Source organism: Salvia hispanica, chromosome 1 (genome assembly GCF_023119035.1).
Source record: "Salvia hispanica cultivar TCC Black 2014 chromosome 1, UniMelb_Shisp_WGS_1.0, whole genome shotgun sequence".
In the NCBI taxonomy this organism is placed as follows: Eukaryota; Viridiplantae; Streptophyta; class Magnoliopsida; order Lamiales; family Lamiaceae; genus Salvia; species Salvia hispanica.
In genome coordinates this window covers 24,731,701-24,747,212 of record NC_062965.1, presented here as the reverse complement: position 1 = coordinate 24,747,212, position 15,512 = coordinate 24,731,701, and the positions used below count along the sequence as shown (strand labels likewise).

Sequence of the window (15,512 nt, the reverse complement as noted above, 5' to 3'; positions counted from 1 at the left end):
GCTGGGATAAAAAAAAATAATCATGTATTCATAGCAAAATTTTCAATTCATGTGCAACATTATGATCATGTGAAACAAAGTTCATGTATTTTGGACCTTTTAACCAATTGGTGGTTACTAAAATGAAGGAATGCACACTCATCCTAAACAAAAAATACTCATAACTTAATGATCGTTTGTCTACTTCAACTTTATACATCGATATTAATCTACATAATAACTCCATTTAAGTTTTCCAATTCGTAATTTAATGAATAGCCAATTTGATTGTTAGTTCGAGACCGACCGTCACAATTAATTGTGCATTTTGTATAAAAATTGATAGAGGCAAAGCCAATCTCACAGACCAATTTCAAATTAATTGAAAATGTGAGTGCCACAATTTTAATTAAAATAAAATCAAGTTTGGAAGACGTATCAAAATTTGTACTTAGTAATTTAAAATATGAAACCATATCGCTTGTGATCTGAAAGAAATGGGCAGACATCTCCAAACGCTAGCAGCTGCTGTATTATTTCTTCTTCTTTCATGGTTATTCTTCACCGTTCATTTCTCAATGTTCCCGAATCCAAACTCCGACATAGTCTGCCAGCTGCAAGAGCCAACGACTCCGACATTCTACGACGATCCCACAGATATATACACCTTAGACACCCCCATGCTCCAGTGGGACAAAAAGAGAAGCCGCTGGCTCCACCTCCACCCCGCCTTCTCACCCCCCGAGAATCGCCTCCTCCTCGTCACCGGATCTCAGCCCTCCCCGTGCCCCGACCCCGAAGGAGATCACCTCCTCCTCAGATTCTTCAAGAACAAGGTCGATTACTGCCGAATCCACGCCCACGACATCTTCTACAACAACGCCCATCTGCACCCGAAGGTACTCATATAATATACTCCCTCCGTTCCATAGTAATGGAGGCAAAACTTTTCGGCACGGAGTTTAAGAAAAATTGTGTTAGGTGAATTAAGTAAATAGAGAATAAAGTGAAAAATGAAAAAGGTAGAGAGATGAAGATAGAAAAAAGTAAGAGAGAGTAAAGTAGGTGTAAAAAAATGTGTTGACTTTTACTAAAAAGGGAAGTGACTCTATTACTATAGAACGGACGGAAATGGAAAAACGCCTCTATTACTATGGAACGGACGGAAATGGAAAAACGCCTCTATTACTATGGAACGAAGGGAGTAAAATATTATAAATATGCGTGGAGTCTTTTAATTAAGAAATGAAAGAAATATTATTATTGTTATTGTTATTGTTATTATTATAGGTGCGGTCAGTGTGGGTCAAGCTGGCGGCCCTTCGGGCTGCCATGGTGGCCCACCCGCAGGTGGAGTGGCTATTTTGGCTTGACTCGGACGCGGTCATCACGGATATGGACTTTGTGATCCCGTTCGAGAGGTACGAGGGCTATAACATGGTGGTTGACGGATGGCCGGATTTGCTGGTTAACCGGAGCTGGGTGGCGGTGAACGCGGGATCGTTTTTTATACGGAATTGCGGGTGGTCGATGGAGTTTTTGGACGTGTGGGCCGGGATGAGTCCGAAAAGCCCGAGTTACGAGAAGTGGGGGGGAGTTTTGCGGTCGACGTTCAAGGACAAGATGTTTCCTGAGGCCGATGAACAATCATCGCTGATATATTTGATCCTCGAGGGACCGAAGAGGTGGAGAGAGAAGATCTACTTGGAGAATCGGTACGCGCTGAGTGGGTACTGGCACGGAATCGTGGGGCGATTCGACGGGATGCGGGCCGAGTACGGGGCGTGGGGGGAGGGGCGAAGGCGGCACGCGGAGGTTGTGAGTGAGTGGTACGGGGCGGAGAGGGGGAGGGCAGCGAAGGAGGGCGGGTGGCGGAGGCCGTTCGTGACACATTTCACGGGGTGCCAGCCGTGCAGTGGGAAGCATAATGCTGAGTACGAGGGGGACTCGTGCTCGGTGGGGATGAAGAGGGCGCTCAATTTTGCGGATGATCAGGTCTTGCGGAATTACGGATTCGTGCACACGGGTTTAGGGGATGCGTCGCCTGTCGTTGCGTTGAAGCGAAAAGTGGACCATTGAATCTCGAGGCTCGAGGGGATCCGTGCGTGCTTTTATATTTCTATGTAATATTAGGGTTCATTAACAGTGGAAAATATAGCGTTAAAGATGTTATGTTGTATACCTTATATGTACATTTACTTGTGTTCTTTAAATTCGTTTATTTCAGGTATTGGTATTTGTTTTGTCTAATATATTTAGTTTGATTTATCAAAAATGTTTATATTATTTGTAAAATTAACAATGTAAATAATAATTTAAGATTTCAAAATCAAATAAGTTTATGCAACAAATTAAATAATGTTAATGTAAAACAAACGACAACCATACTTATATATTACCAGGGGCGGAGTTACGGTGGGGCCAGGGGGCCCTTGGGCCCCTCACCCATTTCCGTAATTCCTATATATATTATATGTATTCAAATCTAAACATGTAAACAACTAATGCACTTGGTCTAAATATCTGTCTCACATTGGCGAGGCACTGAGTTTGATAGCCACTTGGGTCTCGGAGCATATATTTTTGTTATTTAGGAATTTGTTTCTTCTATTTTAGATTCGTTCATGTTTTATAGATTCATATTTTATTAGATTTATAATATTAGTAAAATTGATTTTAAAGCTATGCTCGCAAATCACTTACTTCGTTTTTTCTTTTCAAATTAGTACTCCCTCCGTCCCAGTTTTATAGTCACTTTTTGCCATAAAAGTCCGTCCCACATTTATAGTCACATTTAGAATTTGCCATATTTGAACATAAAATTTTACCCCATTATTCACTAAAATTACACTCAAATGTCATTATCAACACAAAAATAAATCACAAAATAAATCCAAAACATAAAATCCCCTAACCCCAACCCCAACTCCCCCAACAACCCCAAAAAACAAGTTTACATCCTAAACACCAAGCTATTTTGATGCTTATACTGTAAACCCCTTGATCCCAGTGGCCTAGTTACAAATCTAAAACATTGAATAGATGTCCTATGTCATATGTGTTGATACATATGCCCATGTGATCAATAATCGAGCTATGAAGTCAAGAGCAAGGTCGTTCGAGCAACTTGAGATGGTTCAACTACTTTGAGAAGTTTGAATTTAAAAGGGCCTGCAACTAGGTTGGGTCCGTTATTTTCTTTGTTTTTGATTCGTTAGTTTTTTTAGTGTGTAACCACTTTTTGGTAGGAGATAAAAAGCTTTACCATAAGTGAGAAACTAGTTAGTTAGTTCATAGATTGATTGAGAGATTGCTCGACTTGAGATTAGATTGGCGTTCTTGACCCTAGTGTCACACCCCCGCTAAATCCTGAATCAAAAAGATTTCCCAATTTTCTCCGTGGACGTAGATCGATTGTGAACCCGTAACCCCTAACATTTATTCCCAAGATCAAGAGAAATTTGATCTCCCTAGGTGTTTTGGAGTCAAAGGGATACAGCTTTTGTTCCAAGAATGGGTATCTTGAGGTTTTGAAGGAGACTAGGGTCATCATGAAGGCTGAGAGGATAAATAGTTTGTATTACTTAATGGCAGAAACAGTCACTGGAACATCTTGCTCAGTTCAAGGTGATGATGGAATGTTATGGCATAAAAGGCTTGGTCATCCTGGGGAAAATGCTATGAAGGAGTTGCAATCCAAGAAAACTATTAAGATTGGAGCTGGTGGGAAACTGAAAATATGTGAGCAGTGCATTCTTGGGAAGAGCAGGAAGAAACCATTCACAGCAGGCATACACAGTTCCAGATCACCCATGGAATATGCTCACAGCGACCTCTGGGGACCTTCACAGACTACTTCTATTGGAGGAGGTAAATACTTCATGTCAATTATTGATGATTTCTCTAGAAAAGTTTGGGTATCAGTTTTGAAAGAGAAATCACAAGCCTGTGAAACCTTCAAGAAATGGCACACTGAGAGAGAATCTAAAAAAGGCACTACTTTGAAGTGCTTAAGAACTGACAATGGGATGGAATTCCTATCTAAGGATTTTATGGATTTCTGTGAAATGAAAGGGATTAAAAGGCACGAGACTGTCCCAAGCAACCCCCAACAAAATGGGGTTGCTGAGAGAATGAACCGGACTCTATTGGAAAGGGTGAGATGCTTACTCTTCACAGCTGGAATGCCAAAGAGGTTCTGGGGAGAGGCCGTGTCAACAGCAGCTGTGTTGATCAATAGCTGCCCATCTTCTGCTATTTCTGGCGATACTCCAAACTATAGGTGGTATGGGAAACTTGATAACTATAGCAGATACAAGGTTTTTGGCTGCAGGTCTTATGCACATATAAAGTTGGGAAAGCTTGAACCAAGGGCAGCTAAGTGTATATTGTTGGGATATCAGGATGGAGTAAAAGGTTATAGACTTTGGTGCACTGATGAAGGGAATCAGAGAGTCTTGATTAGCAGAGATGTTGATTTTGATGAAAGTAACATGCCTTACTTGGCTGGCAAAGCTGAACTAGAAGCAGCTGATCAAAATGACTACACAAAGATCATGCTCCAATCTGAAGCTGAAGCTGAAGCTCAGAATGAAGAGAGCGAAATAGATCAAGAAGGTACTGCAGGAGATCACTCAGTTGAAGGTGGAGCTGATCATCAGAGCAATCACAGGACTCTCAGGCCCAGGCCAAGAAGACTTCCAGCTAGGTTCAATGACTATGATATGTCATTTTTTGCACTATGTGTGGCAGAAGCACTTGAGTGTGCAGAGCCATCCACATATAAGGAGGCAATGAAGTGCAGTGAATGGAAAAAATGGCTCACAGCAATGAATGAGGAGATACAATCACTGTTGAAGAATGGCACATGGATCCTAGTCAAAGATCCCAAGAACCAGAAACTTGTGAGTTGCAAATGGATTTTTAAAAAGAAGGTGGAGGTGGGAGAAAAGGAAACAATCAGATTCAAAGCTAGATTAGTAGCTAAAGGGTTTACACAAGAGTAGGGTGTAGACTATAATGAAATTTTCTCTCCGGTTGTGAAACACACATCGATCAGAATCTTGTTGGCCCTCGTTGCTCATCATGATTGGGAGTTAGAACAACTAGATGTTAAAACGGCCTTCTTACATGGTGATTTAAAAGAGACCATTTACATGGTACAACCCGAAGGATTTGTACAGAAAGGAGGTGAAGGGATGGTGTGTTTACTAAAGAAAAGTCTGTACGGTTTGAAACAGAGTAGCAGACAGTGGTACTTAAAATTTGATGAGCATATGATCAGTTGTGGTTTTCAGAGATCAACATATGATCACTGTGTGTACATCAAAAGGAGGGAAGGCGTTGTTGTTGCTTATCTTCTACTCTATGTAGATGATATGCTAGTTGCAGGAGCTGATAAGAGAGAAGTTTGGTGCTGTGAAAGATGAACTCAAGCAAAAATTTGAAATGAAAGATTTGGGAGCAGCAAAGAGAATCTTAGGCATGGACATAGTTAGAAACAGAAGAGATAGAGTGCTTAGACTGATGCAGTCAGACTACATCAAAAAGGTCCTCTCAAGATTTCAGATGCAAAAATCAAAGCCCGTGTCAGTGCCGTTAGCAGCACACTTCAAATTGAGCTGCGATCAGAGACCAAAAGATGATCAGGAGAGAAAAGAAATGAGCATGGTCCTATATGCGAATATTGTTGGGAGTATTATGTACACTATGATATGTACAAGACCCGATGTAGCCCAAGCAATTAGTGTGGCAAGTAGATATATGGCTGATCATGGCAGAGATCACTGGAGTGCTCTCAAGTGGATTCTCAGGTATTTGGTTGGGTCAGCTGAACTTGGGCTAAGGTTCAAGGGAAGAGAATTTTCTGATGGAGATGTGTTGGAAGGTTTCTGCGACTCTGATTATGCATCAAATAGAGACAATAGAAAGTCTCAAACGGGCTATGTTTTTAACTTGTATGGAACTGCTGTTTGCTGGAAATCGAACCTCCAACCAGTTGTAGCATTATCAACGACCGAGGCTGAGTATATAGCGTTAACTGAAGCTGTGAAGGAGGGAATGTGGCTGAAGGGGATTCTGCAAGACTTTGGTGTGGAACAAAGGACTGTGAGTATCAAGTGCGACAGCAATAGCGCCATTTGTTTGGCAAAGAATCAGGTTTTCCACAAGAGGACAAAACATATTGATGTAAGAATGCATTTTATCCGGGATGAGATACAAAGCAGGAGAGTTCAAGTGGTCAAGGTCTCAACTGACCACAATGCAGCTGACATGCTTACAAAGCCACTGCCACTATCCAAGTTTCAATATTGCTTGGAGTTAGTGGGGATGGTTTCTTGCTGAATGAATCTGGGTAATGAGAAACAGGGGAGATTATGGTTCACGTGGTCAAGGTGGAGATTGTTGATACATATGCCCATGTGATCAATAATCGAGCTATGAAGTCAAGAGCAAGGTCGTTCGAGCAACTTGAGATGGTTCAACTACTTCGAGAAGTTTGAATTAAAGCTGCTGGGCAACTAGCCGTTGGGTGCCGTTGCATTTTTCTTTTTGTTCTTGATTCAGTTAGTTTGTTGAGTGTGTAACCACTTCTTAGTGAGTTGAGATATAAAGCTTTACCATAAGTGAGAAACTAGTTAGTTAGTTCACAGATTGATTGAGAGAGTTAGCTCGACTTGAGATTAGATTGAGCGTTCTTGATCCTTGAGTGTACACACACACTGCCTCACGCACATCACAGTGAATCAATAAGATTTCCCCAATTTTCTCCGTGGACGTAGATCGATTGATCGAACCACGTAACTCCTAGAGCGTCGTTTCATTTCTTGTTCTCGATCGCGTAGAGCTCATTTCGCAACAATATGAGACACCCACATCATTCTCAGGGAGTAGTAGATACTCCAAACTTTCCCATACCAGATTTTCTTCAACTTCAAGTGATGTAGGAAGCCCCACTGTCCTTCTCAGCCTTTCTTTGTTTAAGTGGGGTATGTTGTAGTTGTTGCCCCCATGCACTTCTAGGATCTTGCTAAAACAACTTTGCAATGTTAAGAAAACATTGTTCAGAGTTTGTGGTGTGAGTTCCTCAAAAGAACTCCAAACATTACCCAATAATTGATCTATATTGGTGGCTACTTTATCATCTTATAGTGATTGTATGGCCCTAAAAAAGCCAAGGTCCAATACATTTGTGTCTGGGGAGTTTGCTGGTTGGCTAATTAGATGGAATTTAAATCCATCTGAACTTGCAAGAGCCTCAAATTGTGAGTCAGAGGAGTTTAGGTGAGGTTTGGCATTGTCTTGTTGGATATATATCTCCTTGCTTGCATTGGCTGGCCATTTAGCCTTGATTGCTGGAATAATATGTGCATTATGTATGTACAAATGAATGAATGGCTAAATGATGACATTACAAATGTCTGATAGGAATGTGAGTTGAAAAATATTGATACCTGATTCAGGAGACATTCTCTCATTGCTTCCTTGTTAACTGATGGGATAGGCTTGGTCTCCAGTGTCCCTCTTGGCCTATTCTTTGACTTCCTTTTGGCTGGAACTTGTTCTATGAATGGGAATATACCTATTTTACCATCAAAGATGGTCTCTAATTATTTTCTCTAAAAAATTAATTCGCCAATTATTTTCTCATTATCTATTTTTTACGCGTGGCTTTTTATATTGCCCACATTCGAACTATTTTCGTGTCGTTAGAATTGAACACAGTCAATAAATTTTAAAATTAGTTTGGACCCCATTGTCCGGCTCCGCCACTGTATATTACTGTGCTCAGATAAATTATTCACTACATTCGACTTGCACAAGATTTTTATATTATGTATGTTGTTAGTTTTCGGGCCGAATCATAGAATTTGTTGGGCTGAATCTTTTCTATTTCTTCACATTATTGGGCCGACTCTTTTATTTGAAACCGATTCCGTGTATATCTATTTTACTAAATTTTCACTAAAATTGTTAATGCACCCAATAATAAAGAATTAAACTAATAAGTACTATATATATTCGATAATTTATTAATTATACTAAAAATAATGCTAAAATGTCATGAATGAGAACATACTAATAATAACCTTAGTAGATCCAGCTGAAAATAAGGGGTACACCTATACCTTCAAATATATTTAGTATTATTAGGTAATTTTGAGATATTTAACTATATGTTTCAAACTAATAAAGAGACAAAATCTTATACATTAATCATGTTAAATTTAATGTTTTATTATACAACTAGTATTACACCCGTGCTATGCACGAGCTAAAATAATTAAAAAATATTAATTTAAGAATGTAATTTAATTAACTAAAATTATAAACAATATCATTACATGAAAATTGTTAATTTTAGAAATGGGTTGACTTTTTACTAAAAAAGGAAACGAATCCATTACTATAGAATGTACCAAAATGACAAAATAATTCCACTACTATAGAACGGAGAGAGTAGTATAATATTATATGTTTAAAAATATTATCACCATTTAAAACTTCTAACTCCGCGTTCTTTTCAAAATCTTGATTAATTTAATATTATAAGTTAATTTATTATTAGACACATGCTTATTTTGTATTTTATCCTTTTAAATTAGTACTATAATTTCTAATTATTAAATGAATTCATTAATACGATTTTATAATTTGTGATTAAATTTTAAAGAATACATATTTGAATTTCATAGTTGGATAGATAGCAAATGATTTATCTCTATTAAATATAACACAAGACATTTAACATTTAAGTCTGATTATAATTTCTAACAACTTAATTATCATATTTAAAATTTTAAAATTTCGGATTAGTTATTAATTACTGAGATTGAGTCATCCAAAGTTTGGGTATATAATAATATGTTTTAAGAATAAATTACAAAATGACAATATTATTAGTGTGACATGATAAATTCAAGGGCATGGATATTTTCCGGATTTAAAAAACTTTCTTATGTAAATTACCCGTAATTCAAAATAAAATAATAATAGAGTCAATTGAACTCTATGATCTTACGAAAAATATAGTCAATTAATTCCAATAAGATTACACGGCTTCATATGTTATGCCTTGATTGAAAAATGTATATATAATAAATAAATTTGTTCCAACAATCATGCCGACACTATAAATGCATTAATTGCTAGGTTTGGCCGAAAATGCTTCTATTCCCTAAAATACTGCATAGTATTACTTCCAATAAGAAATGTATGTGGAATAAGAAATATATAAAATAAATAAATAAAAGTATCTTGTCATAAAAAACCGTTTCCAATATTATATGTGTATACAATTTGTTATTTTAAAAGAAAATATCCCTATAAATCTATAATCTAGCTCTAAAACCGTCCTATACATTACATATATAAAATTTTAATTTCAAAAAGGAAAATATCCCTATAATTTAGCTCTCGGAACCACCTTCAACATTAAATAAGCAGCCCTTCTCTTCTCTTTATTATTCTTTGTTGGTGAAAACCGTTGCTCTCTTTGTATTTTGTCTGCCGGATATATTCTACAAACACACAAAAAATAATACACACCCTTAAGAATATCTTCATTTCGGTAGAGAATTCGTGTGGTTGAGAAGCTCACTCTTCGCCTTCGACCCTTCCTCTTGCAAGAACTCGAGCAACTGGAACATCAGACGCCTATCTATGAAAAATAAAGTAGTGAGTGAGTGAATTTTTAGATACCAAATACCAATATTCATAGTTCCTACGAAATGGAGAGTTTCTATCCTGGTAAACCTATGTGAAACATGGTGAGTGAGTGAATTTCACTGCTCCAAATGGTCCAATTTATAGAAATTTAGTGTTCTTTGGCATTCTTCTCGGTCGGAATATGACTCTTTGAATACAATATCATTTTTATAAATTACTCCCTTCGTCCGCGAATAAGAGTCTCGTTTTTCCATTTTAGTTCGTCCGCGAATAAGAGTCTCGGTTCACTTTTACCATAAATGGTAATATAGTCTCACCTTCCACTAACTAATTCCACTCACATTTCATTTAAAATTAATATATAAAAATGATATCTTTGTAAATATCATCAAAACTAATGAAATTTATCTAATGTTTAGTTTCATAATGAAAGATCATAGACAAAAATTTCTTAAATAGGAAAATTAAATGATAGCAATTCGGCACATTGTATTCCAAGTAACCCACGCATCTCGTAATAAACTTTGCATAAATTCTGGATATTAAATGCATTAATAGTGTTTAATTATCCTAATTAAATTTTAATCGTTACTATTACTATCTTAATTTCTTAATTATTGATGGAGTCGTGTATTAGTGGAGAGTCATTTGAGGTTCAGTCTTTGTAACATTATTGTCACAATATTGATAGAGTCGTGTATTAATGGCATTAACAATTCTCAGCTACCTAAATTACCCTAAAAAACATCTCTCATTTACTTAAATTTCCCTCAAAACTCCCCTTTTATATATGTATAGATAAGCATGTTTAATTGTTGCCGCTTCCCTGCTAGTAATTGCTAGAACTTCGAATCTCCAAATCGCTGTAATTATTCATTGCAACATTAAAATTGATAATTTTAGATCCGACTTTAAAGAAGTTTACAATTAAATTGCAATAAATTAATATATCAATTCATAGATATATACTTTTAGCAAAAATCTATTTTTCATATGTGGACCCAAAAGTAAAAAACCTTATTCATATTGTGAAGAAAGCAATGCCCAATATTTTCCTTGTATTCATTCTCCTATACATCATGCCAAGTCTAGGAAGGTTGGTCAATGTTCCAAGCAAGCTATCTGATTATTCAATTCATGAAAAAGAACAAAATAATTAGTCAACCACTACTACTTCGTTTTCCCACTTTAGTCATTTTCTATCAAATAAAGTATGGTCCAAAGTTGCCACTACAGCATTCCTTTTATATAAGATATCACTATTGCTTTCTATATAAAAATAATTAAAATAAATTTGTAATTTACAATTAACTTGAATGATTCTTTTGCCATAATAAAATTACTATCTTATCGTTCCAGGATTTTTGTTTATTGCTTTTATAGTTATCATATTTTTATGATGACTTATTCAAACGTTATTATTAGTTGGTTCTTCATTTGTGAAAATAGTTCTGCAATGTCTTATCCATCTCTTTCTTAACAAAATACACGATTTAAAACACGCCACCCACTATAAAGATGTGCTATCACATTAAGAAATGAAATTAACACTCATAACATAGCCACAATGATTCCAATTGTTTAAAATCAACTACCATGTCATTGTGTATTTCTTGAAAAAAGAGACGAATGAGATCATTGCAAAATTTTAAAACTCCGGGTTTACAATTTAGTACTATTTCAAATGTGTGGAATAAACCAGAATTTAACCATTTTCCTTGATTTATGATTTATTTATCAATTTGCTCTTTAATTTGTTTTTTAATTACCTTTTGTATTGATATTTTAATGTGTTTTTTAATTGTGCCAATTTTGTTATTATTTGGACTCTCGTCATTCTTGATAATTGATATACTATATTAATTAATTGTTGCCTTTGAACATACAATTGATAAAAAAATTTATCTTAAAGTAATAAATAATACAAAAATTTTTCATGTAACAGTGCCAGATCATAACTTTTGGAATGACTGATTTTTATTTCTTTTCCATGATATTTTAAAGTTCATATTGATTCACGTGATATATGAGATTAAACAAATTCTGAAAAATAAAACGCAAATCGAATAAATTACAACTCAAAATCATTCTGTTTAATTTGTCTGTTTATGAGAGAAAACGTATTTAATTTGAAGCGTTGATTAATCAATTGATTCTCTTTAAATTTAGCTTTTCTCCGTTGATTAATTAATTGATTCTCTTTTAATTTAGCTTTTCTCTTAACATAAAATACGTTACAGCTCAAAAGCTTCTACCAATTCCCAAAACTTTGTTATACTGTTTAGTAAAGGCTGTCCAAAATGTTCCATTCTTGTGGGCTACATATATTATGCTTTAATATGTAATTAAGATAATATAATCTAATCAACTTCGATAATCTTATGTTTGTTAGTTTAAGTTGGTTCTTATAATATAAATAAAGAAACCAAATGGAGTGATATAGTGGACTGAGGTACCAAAAGTAATATAATGGTTAAAAACGGTTTCATTTTTTAATTAGACATACTATATGCAATAGGAAAAATTGCTTGAAAAATTATAGATGTATGTCATTATCGATGAGTTAAACTGTGTTGTCTATTGATAAAAAACGATACTATTTTAGTTGAAATATCGACAATACATTATATTTAGGTGGCTTGATTTTTTTTACCTTGAGATGATTGTGAATAAATTCAAATTTCATAATTTTTTGACTGATTTTCAAAATTACATTATAGTAGATCATAGTTAGACTAAATTTCCAGATTTTTGAATATTTGCATTTAAAGCGTCATAGAAGGCAAGTGGAAAATACACCGCAGGCTGACGACGTTCAAATCCTATACATCTCACTATGTTCATTTCGAAGTTATTTAATTTTGACATTTGACTTGGATTTTATTTGATATAATTAAGTTCAAGTAAATAAAAATAAAGATAGAATCTAGTACTACTACTACTTTAGCAACCTAAATTGAAATTTCCTAAACTAATAATATAACAAATTTAAATTACATTAATTCGCCAAATGAGATCCGTGACTAGTTAGTCGATGCTTTCATACTAATCAGTAATCTAATCATTAATTACGAACGGTAATCAAAGTTATCAAACTAACGACCTCTTTAAGCAGCCACAGTCCACAGATTTTCCCAACTAAAATTAATTAATAATTAGGTAGACTGTCACAATTCTTATTTGTTCTATATATAAATAATTCGCAGAATCAAGATCCTTAATCCCTTATGACACGTTAATCAAATTTTAATCATATACTCTTGTACAGTTTGATGGTGGTTTGACTTCCTAAAAATTAATATTTTTAATTGTTTGTATTTATTCTCGTTTCATAACAACTTCTACACATTATTTGGCTAGGTAGTTAAGCCTAAATCACCTACCAAAAGGAAATATCTACAATTCTGAATATTTTTAAGAATATTTTAGTAAATCTATGCTAACTATAAAATTTTAAATCATTATTACGTAATTAGTTTTATTCGAAAATTTTGAAATTTGAAATTAGTTTAACTCTTGTGACAATTAATATTTTATAAAGAGTAATTTAAATTGAATAATATCATTTGGCATTTTCTCAAAAAAACAATTATGCTCGTGCGAAGATGATGATGTTTTTGGCAGATATTAAAGGAAAATTAGCCTCCCCTGACGATATAGTCGTATAGGCCAACCGTCTCTTCCAGCCTCTATTGCTGCATTAGCAAGAAATTTTTAATCGAAATTAGTCTTAACAGGAGTACAAAATTTCGAATTAATATAAACATCTAACGCCCATAAATATCCTTAAAGCCACTAGTTTTCATTTAAAAAGTTTATAATATGGACTCGAATGTCAAGATATATCTAACTTCCATACCCCAATATAGTGTATGTATATCTACTAAAACCACATAAAAAGGCTAGATTTTTAGGGTAGCAAAGATGGGTACAAAAAGTAGAAACAAACACCACAAAATCATGTGAAATTGCTAGGAAAAATTAGGACCATAGTTTTAGTAACCATACTTTTGTGCCCTTTGATTCAGAGACCACTCAGTACTCAACTTTGTTTATAAAATAAAGACCTAACCTATAACTTTCCTTTTGAAGGACTATCAATGTTGAAATAAAATTCCCAAACTTTATTAGCTATATCATTTTTTCTATAGTTAGTTGCTTTAAATGTTTGTATATATATATATTTCATTCTATTCTTTTGAGTTGGATGTCACTTCAAATTTTTATAAATTCATAAATTTTTTCAGTTTTCAGTTTTTTCAATGAAATGTGCACCATATAAAATCAGGTAACGAAAAGTTGATTCATCTTGTAACTCCAGCTAAAAGATTGACTTTATTGGCCTAAGTAGCATCTTCCATATCTATTCTCTAGTATGTATTTTCTGATATTTACATATTTCTATAATCTATTTATTTTTTATGTGTCTCAGTTTGTGACTTAGAAGATTTAATAAGAGTTGCTTTTTTATGGGTTATAAATCAATTAGCTAGTTTTCAGTTAATCGATAATCAAGACGAATAAGATTGATTATTAGAATAAATATGGTCGGTTATTGTTTAACCAACAATCAAAATTCTCGATATTAATCCAGTTCCAGTTAATGCTTTACAAAGCTTCACTTGCCCATCATCGTCTGTCTACTTGGTCCGTTCCTTAACCACATTGTACAATGAGTCTATCACTTGTGGTACTCTATGCAACATTAAGAGCTTATACTCCCTCTGGCCCGCTTTAGCAGTCCCATTGACTTTTCTGTCATCTTTTTGTAAAAATGATGAAAAATAGTTAAAGATGAGAAATGGTAAATTAAGAGAGAGAATAATATAGAGAAGAGTCTTATCTACATTATTGTCTTTCTTACTTTATCATTTCTCCACTTTAACTATTTTCTATCATTTTTACAAAAAGAGGGCAGAAAAGTCAACGGGACTGCTAAAGTGGGACGGAGGGAGTACAACATTTGCTTAGTTTGTTCCTTAACCACATTATACGATGAGTCTATCACTTGTTGTGCAACTCTATATAACATTAAGAGTTTATAAAAATATGATTTCGTAACGTTACAACAACACAACGAAGTCCACTAGCAATTAGGTATATGAAATAAAAACACTTTGCCCATCCAAGTAAACAAAATGCTAAAATAGTCCCTGAAGTCCATATACATTATACTTGAACTTCCAATATTCATGAATCATGGTTTCCAAATTGGTTGATAAAGAATGCGACATAATAAATTCATAGCTTCAAACTCATCTAACCAAATAATTACCCAACGTTTTAGGTCGAGTTCTGGTAAGAATGTAATGAACCAGCAACAACGAAAGGTACATGAGTTTAGAGGGAGCATTATTTATGACTAATATTTATGACCAATAATAATGCATTTCTCTATTAAAGAACACAATATTTCTTTGTAATTGGACCTGATAGATATTTCAAATGTGTTATGCAAAATCAATATTATTTACTTTGCCTAAAGTTATTGTTCTTATTTTAAAAAAAATTATGTATAAATAAATGTTATTATTCTGAATAAAAACCTAATTCAAAAGTAGAATTATTGTGATAAACCTGATTATTAGAAGAAAGATTTTTGTTCTTAGTAAACAGTTGCATGAAGTTATTATTTGTTTAAACTTTTAGTTCACAATATGATATACTCCCTCTGTCCCACATTAAAAATAAAATGTTTTCTTTTTTGGGTTATCCTATTAAAATTGAAACATTTCTAAAATAAAAATAATATTATCTCTATTTTTTTTTATCTCTCTTAGTACTTTATTCACTTCTCATTAGCTTTATATAAAATCTCATGCCAAAAAACTAAAGTTTCATTTCTAATGGGACGGGAGGAGTAC

General features: G+C 34.3%; 1 protein-coding gene across 1 annotated transcript; it reads left to right on the top strand.

Annotated features, from left to right (window-relative positions):
* Nucleotides 1-476: 476 nt before the first annotated feature.
* Nucleotides 477-2,058, top strand: LOC125191607 (putative glycosyltransferase 7). Its single transcript, XM_048089003.1, has 2 exons — nt 477-878; nt 1,270-2,058. Exons 1-2 carry the CDS (start codon nt 477-479, stop codon nt 2,056-2,058), a joined length of 1,191 nt encoding a protein of 396 aa, XP_047944960.1.
* The last annotated feature ends 13,454 nt before the right edge of the window (nt 2,059-15,512 follow it).

Coding starts and splice junctions, on each gene's coding strand:
- LOC125191607 (XM_048089003.1), top strand. CDS start 477: ATGGGCAGACATCTCCAAACGCTAGCAGCTGCTGTATTATTTCTTCTT. Junction 879..1,269: donor ACGCCCATCTGCACCCGAAG/GTACTCATATAA, acceptor TTATTATTATAG/GTGCGGTCAGTGTGGGTCAA.